At 36.8% G+C, this 22,170-nt stretch overlaps 3 protein-coding genes across 3 annotated transcripts; 2 read left to right on the top strand and 1 right to left on the bottom strand.

Annotated features, from left to right (window-relative positions):
* Positions 1-1,764: 1,764 nt before the first annotated feature.
* Positions 1,765-2,181, top strand: LOC121255075. The gene has a single exon (XM_041155366.1). It carries the CDS (start codon positions 1,765-1,767, stop codon positions 2,179-2,181), a length of 417 nt encoding a protein of 138 aa, XP_041011300.1.
* A 9,144-nt stretch (positions 2,182-11,325) lies between these two features.
* Positions 11,326-17,046, bottom strand: LOC121256754 (proline-rich receptor-like protein kinase PERK13). The gene is made up of 8 exons (XM_041157642.1): positions 15,677-17,046; positions 15,129-15,572; positions 14,950-15,036; positions 14,554-14,624; positions 14,357-14,433; positions 13,604-13,751; positions 12,264-12,425; positions 11,326-12,054 (listed from the first exon to the last, which is right to left on the bottom strand). Exons 1-8 carry the CDS (start codon positions 15,705-15,707, stop codon positions 11,746-11,748), a joined length of 1,329 nt encoding a protein of 442 aa, XP_041013576.1. The 5' UTR covers positions 15,708-17,046; the 3' UTR covers positions 11,326-11,745.
* LOC121255074 (glycine-rich cell wall structural protein-like) lies at positions 15,781-16,296 on the top strand. Its single transcript, XM_041155365.1, has one exon. The coding sequence runs from the start codon at positions 15,781-15,783 to the stop codon at positions 16,294-16,296; it is 516 nt and encodes a 171-aa protein (XP_041011299.1).
* Positions 17,047-22,170: the final 5,124 nt, after the last annotated feature.

Genomic DNA, 22,170 nt, shown 5'->3' with positions numbered 1-22,170 from the left:
TCTAAACTTATTAAACTTTTGATTATAACAAAAAATACAACTAAATAAAACAAGTAATATATATTAATACTATATATTATACTAATAGTGATATTAATACTATATATAGTTATAGTGATTAGTATAACTATATTAGTATTAGTTCTAGTGATTTAGTATAACTATATTAGTATAAGTTATAGTGATTTAGTATAACTATATAAATTTAATATAATATATTAGTATAAGTTCTAGTGATTTAGTATAGGTATAATACTATAAGTTATAACTATATTCTATATTAGTATTAGTATTAGTTACAGTGATTGGCATAACTATATATTAGTATTTGCTATAGTGATTTTAATTTAGTATAACTATATAATAGTATTAGTATAAATATTATACTAACTATATCACTGATAGTATTAGTATACTAGTACCAGTATATCACTGATTCACTATTGTTAATAGTATCATATAGTAATATAGTATTAGTAATTAATACTATAGTGATTTATATAGTAATTTGTATATAGACTTAAAGTGGATTACTAATAGTATTAGTATTAGGCCATAAATCTAATTATTATACTAATGTATAGTGTGTATTAGTATTACTAATATAGTATTACTAATATATTTATCAAAAGGAATATATTGAGAATTTATTAGGTCAAAAAATATAATTAATACAATATATTGTTATATAAAATTTATATGAATAATACTTAGTTATTATAGTTTATACATTAGTATTATATGTTATTATAAATTTATAGATTAGTGTTTATCCATTAGTATTACATGTTGATGTTATTATGCATTGTTTATAGTATATTATATATACATTAGTATTACATGCTCTTATATTTATACATTAGTAATTTAGTGTTACATGGTAGTAAATTAGTAATATTGTAAATTTGTAATAGTATGATATTTACATATAGTCATATACTAAACTATTATTAGTCAATTTAGTCTATATATTAAAGTATAAATATATTATTTAACTAGTATATTATTGAGTTTAACTAACTATATAAGATATAGTTGTATAAAATTTAAATGATTAATATATAGAAAAACATATTTTTTTTTTTATAAAATATGTATAAAATCGGAAGCAGAGGCGGAGGCGGAGTCGGAGGCGGAGGCGGAGTCGGATTCGGAGGTGGAGGTCGGAGTCGGATCGGAGCGGAGTCGAAGTCGGATCATCAATGACTCCAACTCCGACTTCCAAAAGGAAAAAAACTCCGACTAATCGAATCGGAGTCGGTGCGGAGCCGGAGCGGAGTCGGATTCGGAGTCGGATTGTCGAATTTTTGCTCAGCCCTACTTCTGTATACATGATGAGTTGCGCCAGAGATTATCCTAACCAAATGATTATATATGGGAGTACTCACTAAATGATTGCTGCTCTTTCATGCATGGGGCCTTGGTCAGAGTGTGCGGTGCAAATAGGCCAAAATCTTACTTTCCCTCCACAAAAAGCAAAGGCACTGCATGCCCAATCTTTCGCAGCAAAGAACATGAGGAATATCTTTAATTAGTTGTCTCTCTTTATTAAAGTTAGTTCCTCCTTTACTGAATCGAAGAACCCACGAATTTGAACCTTACTGTACATAAACCGTTCACATGGGCAATGAATAATTGCTTGTTTCATGACGTCTACTCAACAACTCCCTTTGTCTACACTCAAAGAACAAGAGCTGCTGCAGACCTATACTAAAACCAAACCCCCACCCTTTCTCTTCTCTCAACGAAGCCTGAAGAGTGAAAATGTCTTTGCAGCCCCAGCAGCAGCTGCCGCAGCAGCAACAGCAGCCAGTTCTGGTTTATCCGGCCAACACCGTCGCAAGGCAGCCACCTTCACACCATTCAAATGGATCATTCGGGACAGTTTTCATCGTTCTTGCCGTAGTCATCGCTATATCGGCAATTGCTTGCTGTCTTAGCCGGCTCTGCAACCGGCGGTACAAAAACCAAAGACCTAAGCAAAACCTCGGCGGCCAGTCCCGTCCCAGAGAAAATGGGGACATTGAGTTCGGTCCTGATATGAGAACCCCAACTTCTAAAATGGCTGCAAATGGAGGAGGAAGCAGAGGGAACATGAGGCAGTTCGAAAATGGTCATGACCACGCGAGAGGCGAAATGAACGCTGGCGATCATGGAGGAGGGAGTCGAGAACCGGTGTAACGTAATGGTACAGGATGGGAGCTTCCATATAATAGCAATCCACCTGGATGAAATATCCATCAAATCCTTTGTTTTTCTTTTCTTTTTTCCATTTTTACTTTGTTTCTTTTTCCAACTCATGTATCTCTAAATTTCCACAAGCTTTGAAATATGTAATTATATTATACATATGGTGTTGTGACGTGCAGTAGTAGTACGTTTCATTAATTTTCAAAACTGGAAAGCGACAAATTAATTAGGAGTTTATTGGGACGCGCAATTATCACAATTTGTCAATGAGCCTTTTATAAGACTTGTAATTAATACGTATTAATTTGTTTCCTTTTGGATTTGTAAGTAACAAACGCCAGTTTTAGTTTTAGTAAAATATTTTAACTATAACGTTATTATATAAAAGTAAATTCATAAATTAGTATGATTTAATATGTTATATTAGATTATAAAGTTATTTTTATTATAAAGTAAATCTAATTGATTTCATGAAATCGCATCAGTTTATTAGTTTACTTTTTATAATTTCTTTATGTATGTAGCAATTCTCTTTAGCTTAAAATTAGACATAATTAAAGCTAGACTGTCTCTTTCGCCTCAAAAAATCTAATTAACGTAAAATATTTAATTTAAGGAAAAACATTCTTGCAAGCGAGTTCGCGCATCAAGTCGCATACCAATACTAACATGTAAGACATCCATTTAATGAAACGGTACAAATTGAAGACGTAAATAATTTTTATGAGACAAAAGACCTTTTTTTCTCTTAAATATTTTTTTTTATTTTTCTTTTCAATAAAAAAAACTATGTCAGCATTGATACGTGATTTGGTACACCAAATCGCTTGTACTTAGCAAAGCTCTTAATTTAATGACATATAGGAGGTTATGTGAGTCAATTGAATTGAATGTTAAGTACTGGGTCTAAGCTATCGGAACTAATTTGTTTTTTAATCGTGTCTAATCAATAAAATATAATTAATTAACCCTAGTCTTATTTATACATCAAACCCACCCTTTAATTAATCTCGTGTCATATTGGTGTACGTTGGATTGTCATGCTAATTAAAACCGCTTGTTAAATTGAAAATAGTATGGTCATTGCGAGTAGACTTGGGTTTGTAATTACAGCATCTCATGTTTGGAAATTACGTAGTAGCTAAAGGTCGTGGACTTGCAAAAACTCTTCTCCCTTTTCCCTCAAGGAAAAAGGGTGAAGTTGGGTGGGGTAGTGGAACGAGTAGTCAGTTATAACAGAATCGGTTTCTGGTGGTGGTCCAAGGTGTGGGAGATATCTTTTTCTGGTGGAGCGACAGCAAGTGGGCGAGGTTCTTGGAAGGTCACGGAGGTGCGTGGTGGCTGTTTCTTGCTAGAAACGAGCGATGATGGATTCTCTAGAGGAGAAATGGAAGGGTCTTAGACTTTTGGAAGAGGAGAGAGTGGGTATTGAGCTCGAATAAGACTTCTCGACTGATTTAATCTACAAAGAATAGAGATCTATGTTGGGGAAAATATGTGCATCGAGATCAATTAGTAAGGAGGTGGTGGAGACGACAATGGCAAAAGTGTGGAGGATCAGAAAGGCGGCAAAACTCACAGAGGTAAGCCCAAATGTTTTTGCTATTGTTTTTGAGAATGTTGCCGATAAAGAAAGAGTTTGGGAAAGGAGACCCTGGTTGTTTGACAATCAAGTCCTAGTGCTGAAGGATTTTGAGGGATACAAACCTCTTCACAGAGTGAACTTCGATACCGAATGTTTTTGGATAAGAATCAATAACTTGCCTATTTCTTGTATGACCAAAACTAAGGGTGAACATATTGGGGGTACATTGGGCAAGGTAGAGAGGGTAGATGTTCAAGAAGATGGGAGTGGCTGCAGAAATTTCTTGAGGGTTCAAGTTCTCTTGGACTTGACTAAACCTATTGCAAGGGGGAGAACCCTAATAGTGAGAGGGAGTAGCTTCTGGGCCCCTTTCAATTATGAGAAGTTGCCTAAAATTTGCTTCTCATGTGGATGTATGGTTCATGGAGTGAATGGGTGTTGTGGAGCTCAAGGGAACAATGAGGGGAACATCGAGCAATACAGCTCTTGGTTAAGGGCAAAACAGGTAAACCATGTCAGCAATACGGCTCATAATTTCCTATGAAATGTGTCAAGACTCTTTCTTATTCAGTTTTAGTCAATGGGATCCCAAGGAACATCTTCTGGCCCAAAAGAGGATTGAGACAAAGTGATCCCCTATCACCCTATCTATTCATCCTCTGTGCTGAAGGCTTAAGTACTTTGTTGAATTTCTATGAACGTCAGAAGTTTACAAGAGGAGTGCAAGTGGCCAAGAGGGGAACTAGCATTAATCATCTACTTTTTGCAGATGATTGTATTCTTTTTGGAAAGGCAAAGTTGGAGGAATGGAATAGGATTCAAGAGGTGTTGAAAACTTATGAAAAGGCAACGAGGCAGTTTCTAAATAAGAACAAGACCTCAGTTTTTTTCAGTAGTAACACAAAGGAATGAGACAAGAAGATAATTATGGAAGTCAGTAACTCAATAACTTGTGGTAGCTATAAAAGGTACCTAGGTCTTCCTACTTTTGTTGGAAGATCTAAGTTCAATACTTTTAGAAGTTTGAAGGAGAAAATCTGGCAGAAAATCATAAGTTGGAAAAACATCTTCTTATCACAAGCTGGTAAAGAAATTTTGATTAAGGCAGTGTTACAAGCCATACCCACTTTTACTATGTCTGTTTTTAAGCTCCCTAAAAAGCTGTGCCAAGAGATAAATGGGCTTTTGTCGAAATTTTGGTAGGGCAAACAGCAGGAAGGAAGGAGTATTTGCTGGAAAAAATGGAAGAAGTTGGGCATGCAAAAAGGGAAGGGTGGTTTAGGCTTCAGGGATCTGGAAAGTTTCAACATGGCTCTCCTAGCAAAGCAAGGTTGGAGTTTGCTTAAAAATCCTGAGTCTTTGGCTGCCACAGTTTTTAAAGAGAAGTATTATAGGCACTCTAGTTATTTGGATGCAATTTTAAGCTCATGACCCTCTCTAATGTGGAGAAGTATTTAGTCAGCTAGAGAGTTTGTTAAGGATGGGTTAAGATGGAGAGTGGGAGATGGCAGCAAGATAAAAATCTAGGGTTCAAAATGGTTATCAACACCACCTCTTTTTCTATACAATCACCTATTTCTTTACTGCAAGAAGATGCTAAAGTGGAAGAACTGATCGATAAGTATAAGGAGGAGTGGAATGAGGGTAGGATTCGAGAAATATTTTCAGAAGTGGAGGTGGCCCAGATTCTAAGTATACCTTTTAGTAGAGGCCATGCTCAAGATAAGATGATTTGGGGCCCCTCCAAGAAAGGGCTATTCTCAGTAAGGAGTGCCTATTTTCTACAACTGGACAGACTCAAGAACAATATAGGAGAATGCTTAGTGGGGGCTGAAATGGATGTGAGATGGAAAAATATTTGGAATCTTGAAGTTCCAAGTGTGATGAAGCTATATTTGTGAAAAGTGGGAAACAATATACTGCCAACAAAGGAGAACCTTTTTAAAAGGAAAATTGTTGAAGACAAAAGGTGCCCAGTTTGCAGTGCATAAACAGAATCTGTTATGCATGCTTTGTGGGAATGCCCGACAGCCAATGATATATGGGTTGAAGTTGGAGGTTGTGTGCAAAAATAGAGAAGAATAGAAGAGGACTTTATGCTGCTGTGGGGGAAGTTCATGGAAAGGATGAGCATGAAGCAGTTAGAAGAGATGGTTGTTCTACTCAGAAAAATGTGGTTGCGCAGGAATGATTTTGTTTTTGAGAAGAAGCTAGGTTGCCCCAAGAGACTAGTGAAGACAGCAATTGAAGGCTTGCTTGAATACAAGGAAGCTCAAATCACTACAAAGCAAGCAGGTAAAGGGGAAAACAGCACTGCAAGGAGTGTTTTGAAATGGGAGAAACCAGAGTGTGGATGGGTTAAGGTGAACTGGGATGCTTCTGTAAACTTGATAGAGAGAAGAATGGGGCTGGGATCATTGTTAGAGATGAGGAGGGAGAAGCCCTAGTTGCTGTTTGTGATCAGAAGGAAAATGTTGACATTCCAATGGTGGCAGAAAGTTTGGCTTTGAGGATGGCTGTAGAGCTTTGCAGTGATCTTAATATACACAAGGTTATTTTTGAAGGAGATGCAAAAGTTGTCATAGAGGCAGTGAAGAGTTTTGAAGAAGAAAATTCAATTTTTGGTTCTTTAGTTGATGATGTAAAGTTCTTTTTTAAAAATAGACCAGATTGGTTTATTCAGTTTGCATTTTAATATAGTGGCTCATACTTTAGCAAAATCAGCTTTAGGCTTGTTAGAAAAAATTGTTTGGATAGAGGATGTACCAGATTCTGTAGCAAAAATTCTAGAGAGTGACAAAGGTGTATTACTTGACAGTTAGTAATGAAATACTGAGGTATTATTAAAAAAAAAAAAAAAAGTCGTGGACTTATAAAATTACCCGCTTATGGCCTTTTTCTCTAATGTTCGATCCACTCCGCTTTGACGATGCCAAGATTTTTTAGATTATATTTCCCACATAATACATTGCTTAATGTATATAGATAGAAAAGATATAGGTTGTAAATGGGTTCTCAGAAGAAAATTTAAAGTTGATGGTAGTTTGAAAAGTTACAAAACAAGGTTAGTGGCCAAGAGGATATATTTAACAACTAGTTGTAGACTTTGTGGATACGTATTCGCCTATGGCGAAGTTCACATCTGTAAGGATCATCATATCCATTGTTGTCATGATGAATTTAGAATTACATCAGTTAAATGTAAAAACAGTTTTTCTCAATGGTGAATTAAAAGAGGATATCTTTATGATTCAACCAGAAAGATTCCAAATTAAAAGACATGAAGAGAAAGTTTACAGGTTGAGAAAGTCGTTGTATGGATTTAAGCAATCTTCAAGATAATGGTACTTGAATAATTTAAATTCTTTAAATTTCTCAATCACCTCATATTTATGCTTGAGTAACTAGATATGCCCATATCTTGAATAATCATCAGTAAAAGTAATAAAGTACTTCATTCCTCTATGTGCTTTTGTTTTAAAAGATCCACAAACATCAAAATGTATAATTTTTAGTAAATTTGTGGATTTCCAACTTTTTGAAAAAAATTTACTACTCATTTTTCTTTTGATACATGGTTCACATATATTAAAATTATCTGAGTTTATTTGTGGCATTAATCTACTTTTACACATTCTGATCATCTTATTTTTATTTATATGACCTAATTTAAATGCTATAAATATGCACAATTTGTAGACACATTCAAATAATCAGAAATATGTACTTTATTAATATCAACATTCAGTACATACATATCGTGATCTTTCACGCCTTTCACTAATACATTACCCTTACTTATTACAACGGTTCCATACTTAAACTCAACTGTGTAGCCTTTCTGATCTAATACAGGCACTGATAATAAATTCCTATGAATACGATGTATATATAAAATATCACTAAAAAAAATAACGGAACCATTCACTTTGAGTTTACATGTATCTTGCCCCAAGATATCATAGTATGTATTGTTGTCCATATACACTATGTGCTCTCTCTCCTTTTTTGTTTATTCTCAAGTTCGACAAACATATCTTTGTTCCTGCATATTTGTCTTATTGCTGCAGAGTCAACCCACCATGAATCTGACTTTGGTTTCACTAGTATTACTTCTGAGACTGCCATCACAATTTTCTTGTTTTCTTGTACTTTTCTCTTATTAGGACATTATAATTTGTAATGCCCATTTTTTCCATGCTTAAAACAGTTTCCAGAAAATGTTTTATTCTGTTTCTTTTTTAACCATTTTTTTTTCTTAAACTGTTTTGACTTCATCTTATTTCATGTAGAATGCTTGTCCTAAGCCATCAATAAATTGAAAGATTCACTATCTTTATTCCTTCTCTTCATCATTTCTCCTTCAAGTACTAAAAGTACTGAAAGCGATATCATTGTTATTTCATTTCCACTGTGTATAAAGAAGTAACAATGTGATCCCAAGATGAATGAAGGTTATTTAGTATGGTTGTAACTTGCATTTTATCAATGAGAGGATGACCATCATCATGTAATTCTTTTGCAATTAATTCCATTTGAAATACATGATCGCCAATATCATCATTCTCTTTCATACAAGTCCAGTTATACTTATCCAATAAAAATTGTATATAAATATCCAAACTTAAACCATATTTTGCTTCAACTACATCCATAAATTTTTTAGCAGTTTCATAGGCTTCAAATAAAGGAATAATGTGATCATTCATACAATACAAATTAAAGCTTTTGCTCATGTATTGTGTTCTTCCCATTTATCTTTATTTGAAACGCTGCTCCTACTTTCACTTGCACTATTTTCTACAATTTCTTCACATGGCTTTGGTGTTGTTAATATATATAAGGTCTTTTCATGGGTTAGAAGAAAAGTTATATGCCTTTTTCAGACCTGAAAATTTCTTCTATTCAGTTTTTCTATCCCCAAGGGATCAATACTTTTCTTTGGTACCATGAATAATAAACCTTAAAAAATTAATTTTCCAAACCCAAAAATTTCTTCCATTTAGTTTTTCTATCACCGAGGGATCAATACTTTTCTTCAGTGTAATGAATAATAAACCATAAAAAATTAATCAACAAGAAGAATGTAGAAATAATAAATATGTACTATTTAAATACAATAGTTCAACTGTAAAAACTTAAAACTATTACAAACTTAATAGTAATAATAACCCTTGGATTTAATCCAATATAGCAGCCTAGAAATTCTCCTATTATATTTTAAATAAGGAGAATAATGAAAGTGACTCCCCGATTGAGGATATCCACGACCTTTCCTTGATGTTTCACCATTTTCAAAAAATTTCTGGCGATAATTTTGACCAACAGGTACTTTGTAATGCTTTGGCTCAAAATCTAGAGCACAATGGCTTTTGAACGGACCAAATCGGGCTTGAAATGATCTCGAATGGCCCGATTGAACAAATCTATCACGAACCGGTTCAGGAAACTGAGTAAACCGGTTCAAACCGGGTTTTGGAGAAAACTGGCGGAAGGTGGCTCGGTCAGCGGCTCGGCTTGGAGATTAGCTTGTGGCTTGGCTTGCGACTCGACTGAAAGGTGGCATAATGGTGTCGTTTGGAGGTGACCGTTGTGTCTCTTTAGTGCCAAAAACGGCTGTCGTTTTTCTACTTGGGCTGAATGAGAATGTCGTTTAATTCCTCCCGAGTTTGAATTTGATGACCTTTGGACAAAACGGTACTGTTTCATCTAGGGTCTTCTTCTTCCTCGCGCTGGGTATTTCCAGGAATCGTGAAGCTTGTGTCTTCACTTCCGTCCGACCAGTTGGTGACCGGCAATGAGGACTCCAACGTGCTCCCAAGGTCCACGAAGTCCGACAGCGGTGAGGGGCTCCGACGACCAATCGAAATAGTAACAGTGTGTGGAAATGGACTAGATAATTCACTGTTCCTTTGTGTAAAATAATGCCAATAATTTTCTTCAAAACAATAACTTACAAGATTTTAAAGATTCCCAGTATACTCTAGACCCCCCACCGTGATTTGAAAAAGTTTATCTTTCGGATTTTCAAGCAAATGAAGATGATTATAATATGCAAGTGTAGTTGCCAAGCCAAGCATTTGCCTATTTATTGTCTTCACAATGCGCGATAAAATTCCCTCTAACATGACCTATGCTCTCGATACCACTTAAGAATAATAAAGAACAACTAGAAGCGGAATTTGGCAATATGGTAACACTCCTATGAGGGTATTTATCCTACAAGTTGGTGATGAACAAAGGGAATTGAGTGTGTTCATTTGTGCACCAATAACCCCTATTTATAGGCCATCATGCACTGGTTGGCAAATGACACAATCATTGGTAATCCAATGGTAACCCAAAAGTCACAACCTTAAGAAATGACACGATCTTTTGACTAAATCAAAAAGTTGTGTCTCTTGACACTTTCTTAAACATCACCCCTCATAGGAACCATCACTATGTTAGAAGGTGTCATTCCAACAGGTACACCATTTGGTGATCACACCACTTAGAATTACACGAACCACATGGGCCTAGCCCATGAGGCAGCGATGGGTCTAAGGGTAGCCCAACAATAGGAAATCAGTATGAAATGATATGATGAGTCGGGCTGAGAAGGGCAAGGTTGGCCCAGGAAACCCAGAGAGAAGCCGCGAAGTTGGACAAGTGGAACGTGGATCCTTGAGTCAGAAGGCTGACATCACTACTGGCCGACAATCTCCATACACAGTGTCAGGGACAACCCTGGTCCCTAGACATCGACGACGGGACAAACCTGGAAGGTAGGTGCATCAGGCAGAGACCACACCGCATTTAATGAAGGTCGGGGATGGGCATGCCACGACGTGCATTCTGGACTGTCAGCAGTTGCCACGATCAGGCATGGATGACTTGTCGCGTGGCAGAACGTGGAAAGAAGGCATGACCTGAGTACGGAGCAACTCGTACTGGTATTGTGGCTTGTGGCGTGATTGATCAATTAATATGTAACCTTATTCTTTTAATCTGGTACTTAATCTTTGAACCAATTTAGGACCTCGTAAAATTTTGTAACTAGCAAAACCAATTAACTATATGTTGATGTTAAAAGTATATAGGTAATTAACGGAATTGATCAAGGAATTCAAAAATAAAAATGATATTTGCAGTTATTGTACAAGCACCGTGCACTCATTTTGAAAAATAAAAATGAATAAATATAAGACCTATATGAAAAAATTAATTTTTTAATGGTGAACACTATTCTTTTTCAAAAGGAGTACGCAGAGCTTGTACAATCCATGATTGTATCTAGTATTATTCATTTGGACTTGTTCTATTAATTATATTTACACCACATACCTATTTTTAAAAAGATAAAAAAATAAAAATAGATATAGTGTAGGGATGATGAGTAAAATTTTTTTATATTTAAGGTTACATTCTGAACTTGGAAATTCCATGATCCTCTTTTAAACGGAGTATCCATCATCCTACTTCTATTCTTTTGGGAACACACTTGTCATTATTCTCGCGAGATGTGCGAGAGTATTCTCCATAATTATTCTCCAAGTTTTAAGGCAAGATGGGAATAAAGTTCTCTTATTTAACAAATTTTAAATATTCTCGCACATCTCGCGAGTCCAATACTAAAAGTAACCAATGTTCCTTTAATATTGGAACACACTTGTCATTATTCTCCATAATAAAGCCTTTATAGGGAGTGAGTATTCACACGAAAACAGAATTGTCTTGCCCTGCTACTATCAAGGCATGATTGTTGACATTAGAAATTACCTTCCAGTTTACAAGCTTCCCCCAATTCTGCTGATAATTTTAAGGGACTAGAGAATATACCAAGATTCACCCAAAAAGAAAAAGAAACTCTACACACTAGTTAAGTGGGATTAATCAAAGGCCAGATGGCCTTTTCTAGTATGCACTGTGGGTCAAATAATGTGCAAGAAGAAATCACCATTTCGGACAAGTCAAAATCTAGCATTTAGTTAAAACCTGCTTCCTTGGGCAAGGCTAGATTTGTGTTCACCACTGCGTGCATTAATGGCTCGAGTTTCTGACTCACCACTTGAATCATCCCAGGGCTTCCATGAACTTTGAGATCCAGACATTTCTCTAGACTTGTATTCACGACTATTCGTCTCATATTCCGAACTGTTGCCATCCCCAAGTGCCATCCTCCTGAATCTCGTGATTTCTTGATTGTATTGGCCCGAATCATATATGGTGCTCTGACCATATTTGACACCATTTGAGAGATCGGAGTTTTCACCTTCACTGTCCAATGCTCTTACCACCTGAAATCGAGACCCAAAGTTCTTCAAATCAGAGAGAAACTTAGGTTATAGATGTTGTATGCTAGTTAAGAAGTTCACCCGTTACAAAAAAAGAAGAGTATAATCTTGACATAGAATTTCTTTATTTCCCACAGTTCGCTTGACATATTGCCTGTTTAATTTACTAGCTGCATCAGATAGGAATAGAAAAGTGCCATCTATTAGCACACCTGCACCATGCGGGGCCGTTTTGGAGCAGAATGGCGAACACATGCAGCAGCTGCCTCAATCATTCTGAACATTTCACTCTCCACATAATGTTTATCAAGCCGTGGATCTACTAGTTCACCAAAATCACCAGTTTCTAGGGCATGAATAAGGAGTGGTCGAGCCTGAGAAGACATTGTTCAAAGGGAATCAAGGGGGTCATTAGAAAACAACTACTAGTGGCATTGTAACAAATTTTAAAAGAAAAATGATTCAGCTTAATAGACCCTCCACCATAGATACGTAGGACCCATTTAGATTGCAAGATGGTCTAATCTCATCTCATTTCATCTCATCCCATCTCAACATCCAAATATCACAAACACAAACACTGTTCAATTTCAAATTTTTTACTTTTTCATCTAATCATTACAACTTTTCCAAATTGTCAAACAAAACACAAAAAACAGTTCAACCTTTTCAAATCCCAAAATAAAAATAACATTAAAAAATAATATTTTAACAATATTTTAACTTTATAATATTTTTATTTAATTTTTTCTCTCTCCTTTTCCAAAACCCTATAAAACATCTTAACTCAAACCATTTTACTACTATTCACAAACTGTTTCATTACCATTCACAAATTTCTCATCACATCTCATCTCAACATCCAAACGAGGCATAGAGATGTCATGGGAAACCACTGGACTTATAATTGACAAATAACAACTGGCTATCCTCAAAGCCAGACCCCAAGCAATGCTGGAAAATTGATGTAGTTTTGGTTGATAAGCAGAATTGAATCAGAAAGTTTCTTACTAATACTCGAGTATCCATGCTAAAAATTGAAAGGTGCAATACAGTTATTAAAGTTGAAGAATAGCATTGAAACCACTTGGCAAAGGAGAAAGATGAGACATTTAGAAGGTAAGAAGAAATTTTTTTGCAATATACAATGCAACATGCAATAACTTAATTTAGTTATTATTCTTCTCAGATATCCATGCAATGTGACAACACCAAATTCCTAGATTTTTTTTTTTTTTATAAGTAACACCAAATTCCTAGATAAGGCCCACTTAAACATTTATATGGAGAAATGATATCTGCAAAAATTCTAAATTATAATAAGCTGTTTTGGTATTTCATCTCATTACTTATTTCAACAGGCTCTCAAGAGATTTAACCATTAACTAATGGAAATCCAAACTTAAACTACATGTATATACCAGAACATGTAAGAAAACTGAAATGACCCTGGACAAGAGTGTAAGTTTAAAGAGCCCATCAATTCAATAAATGACATGGTGATCTTTCAAAGTATATCATCAAGAGAATTTCCAGTGACTCTGATTCATACCCATTCAACCAAACTCTCATCCCCCAAAGGTTGCGTTGGGTCGACAGGTTTACGCCCAGTGACAAGCTCTAAAAGCACCACTCCGAATGAGAATACATCTGACCTATCTGTCAATTTTCCACTTGATGCATACTCAGGTGCCAAGTACCTGAAAACCAAAATGAGCATTGATATGCAAAGTTGAAAACTTTTGTCATAAATGTCATTACTAAAAAGTAGATAATCCAGAAACAATTTTGATGGGAAAAACCTATCATGTTATGGATTCAAAACTGTACCGTTATATCAAAATCGAAACACTTTCTTACCTTAATCAAGTTATTACATTTAAATACTATCAAAATGGTCAACCTGGTTGATTTTGCAAGTCTTAGACTTTGTAGGAAACCACTAACTGAAGATAAATGTTGTTTTTATTTTTTGTTATCTCCATTCAAACCTGCTGATGTGGCACATTTTAAGTAATCTTGTATGTCAACCACTTGAATGAACAGCCACTTAAAATCTGCAATATCAGTAAGTGTGACTGGAGATGACAAAATTTAGAATGAAGATTGGCATTGCTCGTAACTGAAAGGTACTAAATCCCCACAAATTCTGATTGACTTTTATCAAATGGTAGTGTCAGGAGGAGGTCTTTCCTATTTATAGAATTGAAACCATAATTTTCTTAGGCAGAGAAAAAAAGCATATACATTCATAAAAATCATCGATATCCAATAGAGTTCTGGTGTTCGAGACATTCAAACCTACCCAAATGTCCCCATGACTCGAGTTGATACATGGGTATTTGTGTCATTTGCTAATTTGGCAAGTCCAAAGTCAGCAACCTGCACCAACCAATTCTCAAATTATCAATTTAGGTTACAGTAAGACAAACATCTTCACTAGCATCAGAAATGAGAATAATCCAATGAAATAAAGTAAGCAAAGAAATAGAATACACATGCCTGTGCCTCAAAAGCATCATCCAAAAGAATATTTGCCGACTTAATGTCTCTGTGGATAATTTTTGGATGGCCTGGAAGCAGATCACAGAAAGAATAAAACATCATATTGTATAGTTCTCTAACAGTAAATTATACATTCAAAAGATGATATTAGATCAACAGGAATTCATAAAATTTTAGAATGGCCTATAACAATATAGATTGCTGTTATTAGTGGCCTGAGTTTTCATAGTGGAGGTTGGTAAGAGTATCACATTTTGGTTCTATCAGAATATGCTGAATTATGGTGCAATCCAAGTGCTGCTAGAAACATGAAAATTTTAAAATAGAGATTTTTTTTTTCACTTTCTAAAGCACAATTGCAAGAATCAAGAAAATGCCACAAGTGATTCATACAATCTTCATGTAAGTATGCCAAGCCCTTCGCAGCTCCAAGAGCAATTTTCTGTCTTTTGACCCAATCCAACACCGGCATTCCTTGACCTGACAGCATATACCAATGTCATACTACAAATCAAAACACATGATAACCCTGTATTTGACAAGTTAAGGAAACAAAGAAGAATTCCCCTTACCATGCAAATGATGCTCAAGAGTTTTATTTGGAACAAATTCATAGAGGAGCAGTCTATGATGCTCAGCGATGCAATAGCCCACCAAGGAGACCAAATATCGATGATGAACACGGCTAATAATCTCAACTTCAGCCCTGAATTCCCGCTCCCCTTGTCCACTACCTGCCTTGAGCTGCTTAACAGCCACCACTCTCCCATCAGGCAGCCAACCTTTGTAAACACATCCAAACCCACCTTCTCCCAGAACATTTTCGCAAGAAAATCCATTTGTTATTTCCGTCAACTCTTCATAGCTGAAAAAGGACTTAGCATTCCCTATGCCGCTTACATCTGGTGCCACGCCATTGTACACATTCCCCCCTCTTTGACTGCCGTAGCTACTTGCCATAGTAGATTGATAATAAGCATCTACTCCAGTATGTTGCTGGTTGTAGTAATATCCATCTATAACAGGGGGAAAAGAAAGTAGAATTACTAAATCACAAAGGCATAGTAAGCAATTGCAAACCACAAAACAACCGGAACTTCTTCTTGTTTTTTCTTTTTACCTGATTGCACAGAAACCTTATTGGGGGGCATGTAATGGGAGGCATAGATCTGTGCCCGTCTTCTCTTCCGTCTAGAGCTCACCAAAAGGAAAGCAACTAAGGCAATGACGAATACTCCCACCACCGCTACCCCAACAAAAGTCACAGAACTCACATTTGATCCTGGCGGTGGACTGGAGCCGCTCTTAGAGTTTGACCTGGCAGTATTTGTGTTGGAGGAAGGAGGGGAAGGGCTCTGTCCAACAGAGGTTGGCGGAGGAGGCGGAGACGATTCAGCATTGGTTAGAGGCGAAAGCTCGGTTGGTGGAGATGGGCTGGATTTTTGGGGTGGTGAAGTGGGGAGGGAGGGCGAAGAAATGGCAATCGGAGAAGAAACAAGAGGGGACAGAGGAGGTGGAGCTTGTATAGCAGATGGAGTATTCTCAGTAGCAGGAGGAGGAGGAGGAGGAGAATCTGGGAATGATTTTAGCGGCGATGGAGGTGTCGATTGTTTACTAGGACTTGGAGGAGGAGGAGGAGACGACGGAGGCTGGGGCGGGGGCGGGGGTGAAGCTTTGGAATTTGATGGTGGAGGTGGAGCTTTTGAATCTCCCGACTCCAATGGAGGTGAGGGGTATTAGAACTCGAGCCCGGGGACGAACTAGGAGGTGGTGATCCCAAATCCAAAGGGGGCGAAGGCGCCGTTGCTTTTAAATCGGATTGGGTAGGCAGCGGCGAAGGCGGAGGGGATTTCGAAATGGGTGGGGGCGGAGAAGCCAAGGAGGACGCAGACTCCTCCGGTGGAGGTGTGGAGTTGGATGATGAATTGGATGGGACAAGATCTTGTCGCTCACCCAACCCCGGTGGAGGCGAAGACTCCGAAAACGGTGGTGGAGGAGACTCATTGGTTTTTGACATTCTCCCTTTTGCTTAGCAATTCTCCTCCTCCTCCTCCTCCTCCTCCCCCGCCTGCTGCAGCTGTTGCTGCTATTTTCTTTGCGTTCGTCTCTTATGATTAATTAAGATGCTCTTTTTCAAACAATTGTTGGGGAATATTAAGATCTGATAAGAGAGAGAGAGAGAAAAAAAATGGTGAAGAAATTCCGAACCTGGGTTGCACGTAAATGAAGCTAAATTGTCTGGATTTGCATGGGAACGGACGCCATTTTCAGAGTATTTGCGTGAAATTTGGGGGCAGAGCCGTTTAAAAACAAGAAGAAAGCCCAAGAAACTCTCTTCCTGGTCTCTCTTTCCTACTTCATATATTTAGGAGTATGAATGCGCGATTCGGTTCCGGTTGGTTAAATCCAACGGTCGGTTAAATTCCCCTTGAATTTCGGGTTACCGCGCAACGACAACTGGGTTGATGTCTTCGTTCGTTGCCCCGGTTTGGATTCATGCTAACCCGGACCAATGCCCTCCTTATTCTTGCCGCCTCACTCGCCCCCCAAAAGACATGTATATACCTTCATAGAAGTGCAACAATACTTACAATTTTAGAGTATATAATCTCTCTTTTTTAAAAAGTGAATAATTCTAAAATTTATATAAAAATTATTTTTTAATAATGAATTCTCTTTTTTTAAAGAAAGTGCACGATATTTACATACTCTAAAACTGTATCTAACATTATTTCTAAAAAAAGAGTAATACTAGATGAAAAATACTTGCGAGATAGACAATTTCACTTTCACGAAATGGAGTCACGGAGAGTCAAAATGTGAATCGCTATTAATGGGACTCTCTATCATGACTCTTGTTATATACAAATTTAGGACATACAAATTTGTGTCATCCCTTTTTAAAAAAATGAGATACAACAAAAAAAAAAAAAGGGAAAAATTATTTTTAGTAGTGTTTAGGAAAATGAATTTTGCAAGTCTAAAGGATGTAAGATCCCGGTAGGCCCTTTGAAAAAAAAGGGTTTCAAAATATGTTTTTTTTTAATAGTAAATTCTATCTTTCCCAATAAGATTGCATTAGACTTATTTGCCTTATATCTGTATATATTATAATATGTAAAATTGTGTTGTTACATTATATCTTATTTAATAATAGATTTATAATTATTATTATTTTTAATCAAACAGAGCACATTTCATTACTTAAGTAAAAAAATATCAACAGGTACAAAAGGATGAATATCTATAGGTACATCCTCCATAAATACCACATCATCAGATAAAAGAAGAGTTCCTTTTGCCAGATTATCAGCCACCTGGTTAGCAAATTGCTTAAAGAATAAAAGACCACTCCTGAAAGGATGACAGCATCATTTTGATGTTTGAAATGATATGACCACAGCTGCTAAAATCTTCATCCGCTCTCATAATAGCATCTACAATCTACTTTGCATCTCCTTCAAATATCACATTTATAAATCCCAATTCCAAACAAAAACACAGCTACAAAAGCCCCCCACGCTTCAGCATTTTCAGGAGATAAACAACCAAGTTTAGGAAGTTGTCATCTAATAATATAATTTATAAAATTTATTTTATAGACTAAACATTTATATTTTTTTAAAAGTCAATCAACAAAGTGAGGTGGATCTAAAAGAGAGACAGGCCGATTAATTTATAAATATTTAATATCTAACTAGTTGACATTTATCCAAAATAACATTACATTATATGCCTATATACATTATTAATACATACACTTAATATGATAGCAAATATCTATTTCATATATGGTTCCACATACTAGTATATTAAATTATTAAATTTTATCGACTAATTATTATACAAATTATAAAATATACCTATGAAGTATATTCACTATATAGACATAAGTAATTAGACTATATATTGTATATTTAATTATAAAAGTGGTATGCGTATACTATTAGCTAATACATATATATACATGTATATACACATAGATATATGTATATATTTAGCAATATATGAATGAGTTTTAATCGAGTCGAGCATAAATGAGCAGGCCTTAACGAGCCTTAGTTGAGTCAAGTCGAGTTTTGTCGAGTATGTATCATTTACAAATCAAGCGAGTATGTGTGTTCACGAACGAGCTTTTTTTTCACGAGTTGAGTTCGATTCAAATTTAACCGAGCGAATACCAAGCAAGCTATCGAACAGACTGGTTCATTTACAGCCCTAATCTCAGTTCATAGTGCACTCTCTCAACTTGTCATCACCCTTGTACCCTCGTAGTGCTACACCTTGCAGTTGCCACCAGTTGACCACCACCATTCATCAAACATCATCTCTCTCTCTCTCTCTCTCTCTCTCTCTCTCTCTCTCTCTCTCTCTCTCTCTCTCTCTCTCTCCTTGTTTGAGATGAGATCAATACACTAATAACTTGCACGAATGCAACCCAAGGGAAATACACATGTTGGACCTATATTTAAGGTTGTGGAAAGGATGAATGATTTAACTTTTTTCTAAATTTTTTGTAATCAAAACACCGCACAGTCTGAAGACTGATTCCCCCAACACACCTTCTTCACCCACCCCCCCCCCCCCCCCCGCGCCCGGCAGTGTCGAGGAATCTCCTCTCCCTTGAGAGCCTCTCCACCCCCACCATGCGAATCTTTCCCCCTCAAACATTTTAAAGGGATGACAAATCATAGGCATACCCAAATATACTTCCTAGGAGGCTAGACAATCAAGGTAAACTAATAATCATCATCAAGGTACAACACCCAGTAGTCACCCACCACAGAGATGATGGGCAGGAATGGTGGCACATAGAACTTGACTTTGAGCTTAGCTTCATCATTGGTGGGATCAGCCTTGCATGCAATGCCCTATATGTAGCCTATTTTGCCATGATTCCATGTCTCATTGAGCACATGCACTGTCCCATTTTCTCTCAAAGTGTTAGTAGCCCTTGTATTCGCACCATTCTTGGAGCTAGAAACTTGATGGGATTGAGGCTATTTAGGTTTATCCCATTCTCTTTGTTTGCCATTGCTTATATCAATGTTGACAGAGAGACGTGGGGTGGGGGGGAGGGGGGAGCTTCTAGAGGTTTTTGCTTTATGGGATTTGAAGGCTTTTGCAGATTCAGGTTGTTGCTTTAGATGAGCTATGGAGGCATTGTTGGGTTGTAGTAATGTGATGGGAAGTGAGACGTAGAGAACTACAAGCCTTTCAGTTGTTGCACGTAAATTAAGGCTTACATTTCAAATACGCGTTTAGGTTAGCAGAAGGAAAAAAAAAAAACATGGTGTCATGTGTGAGGTGTAAGGCCTCTGTACAGAAGAACCCATCCGAGAATACTCATCTATAAATATAATGTGAATTACTATCAAGAGGCTTAATTAGATGAGAATTGATTGGATGGTGAGAAAGGGAGCTTCTTTGCTCTTGCCAAATGGATAGGAATCACAGAAAAAATTGTTATGAGCCATGACAGTTGTAAGATCAGCAAATGATAATCTTTTATGAGTTTTACTATATACAAGCAAGTTTGCATACTAATCTGCGTACTAATGTTATTGCCTTCATATTCTAAATTCAAATTAGCACTGTTTGCAATAAAATCTACTTTATGACCAATCATATTGAATGGATGCGCGTATTAGTGCGCAGAATCGCTTACAATTAGATTTTTTCATCTTTTATTATTGTGACGCAATTACAAGGGAGTAATATCATAATCGAAAATGCCACACTTAAACTATGGTCTCAAGCCTAGAAAATTATAGTAGTAAAAGGTACAATCCATTTTCAAATTGTTGATGCATTTTTTGTACAAGTTGGAAAGGAAGAATGAGCCAACCTTGAGTAGACCGGGCCACGATGATGGCTGGAACATCAATATGGTGCCTTTGTATTCATCCATAAAAGTAAACATTAAATGAAATATAAATGAAAGATACATTACTTGATTCAGCATAAAGCATACGTGCATGGAGTGTTTGGAGGGCAAATCCACTATGCTTGGTAGTTTGTACAGTCTTTGATTGCTTCATGTATCTCTCTCAGTACAATAGGAGTAGTACAATAAAGGCTTAGATCCCTCTTGACTAGAGGGACAAGAGGATGTCTTTGGAGGCCTCAAGAGAGTGGTTAGTGAGATGTCAGCTTCATGTCCCTGTCAACTTTTCCCTTCACATGTCTAACTTGACTTCCAGTGCTTTCCTCTCCCACAACTCTTGTCTTATTTTTCTCTTCCTTCTGCCTTTGATGATTGGGTTTGGACTCGTCTATTTTGTACCCTAGCAGATGCCCACGATTCTTGACTTGTCTAACAAGAAAGTCTTGGGAATCTTCCAATTAATCACAATAAATATGGTTAGTGGAAATCGCAGAAAGATAAATACTGGAAGCTTGTCCCTGATTTTTCCTTATAGTGTGACTCAACGAGGGTCTTCGTGGGTGGACCTCAAAGAGACATGTAAATCTTGGCAAGGGTCGTAGGGGATGGACCTCTAGGATGCATTTTTATGTGAAGATATACTAGATGACTAAGTGTACTGATGGTCGCATGTGACCATTTAGCAAACATTGTGGAATGGCATATTTTCGTTTCCGTTTTTGCTGGCACAGGTGGACTTTTTGCTAGTTTGAGGCGATTTTGTGCTAGTGTTGTTATATTAGCATTAGTTTTAAAGTTTGTTTGTTGTAACCCCATTTAAATGATCAGGAAGCATATCGAGTCCCTGGGTCCAACTCAGGCAGTTGCTAAGTCCGTCGACTCATTCTCAAAGGTAAACCGGGCGAGATGATTATGAAGCTCAAAGGCTCGTTCTTGGAGATAACCCAATCGCGACGGTTTGGCGAGAGTGTCAGCCCCGATCGCATGCGCATTCCTAAGATCTCTTGTGTTGCTATAGTGAGAGGCGTTGCTTGATTATTGAAGAAAATTGTATCTAAGATAACACATTTGAAAGAAATTAGCAAGACTTTTTTAGAAGCATCATGATTTAGCATACGTGTTTTAGACACAATTAAGTGAGACTTTAACTGCCAAATCATTGATATTGTTTGAAACCATGATTCAATGTTATGTTTGGGCCAATATAGGAAAACCACAATCAAATGCCTTGGGAATCATGACCACTAGTAAATACTAGAAGGAGCAGTTTGATTGCTTATATGCCTCTCATATGTTCATTTGGTGGTTTGTGATCTGTAGCAACTTTTGGGTTGATTAATGGACTTTAACGTTTTCTTTAAAAACTATCAATGGAGGAACCTTTTGGGTGGGGGGGGGGGGGGGGGGGGGGGGGGGGGGGATGTAGCTGTTAAGATTTGTCTTCTACCAATGATCTTCTATTTCCTCTCCAAAATAAAAAGTTGTTGTTCCTTTTGAGATAAAAAGATTAGTGCTTGTAACTGAAGGTTCTTCACTAAAAAGATTATCTTAATTAGACCATGGTCATTGTTTTTCCATGGTGATTGTTTCATGCCTTAGTTTTTTGTGCAGTTCCCAAACTAAGTATGGGATGAACATGATGATTAAGAAAGCTGAGCTAGGAAAGATGGAAGGAGGTTTTGTTATGTGCATTATTGCCTAAAAACTGTTTTGACAAAATTGTTGTA

Source organism: Juglans microcarpa x Juglans regia, chromosome 3D (genome assembly GCF_004785595.1).
Source record: "Juglans microcarpa x Juglans regia isolate MS1-56 chromosome 3D, Jm3101_v1.0, whole genome shotgun sequence".
Taxonomy (NCBI): Eukaryota; Viridiplantae; Streptophyta; class Magnoliopsida; order Fagales; family Juglandaceae; genus Juglans; species Juglans microcarpa x Juglans regia.
Note: the sequence above shows the minus strand (reverse complement) of the source record. Positions and strands in the feature narration are given on the sequence as shown.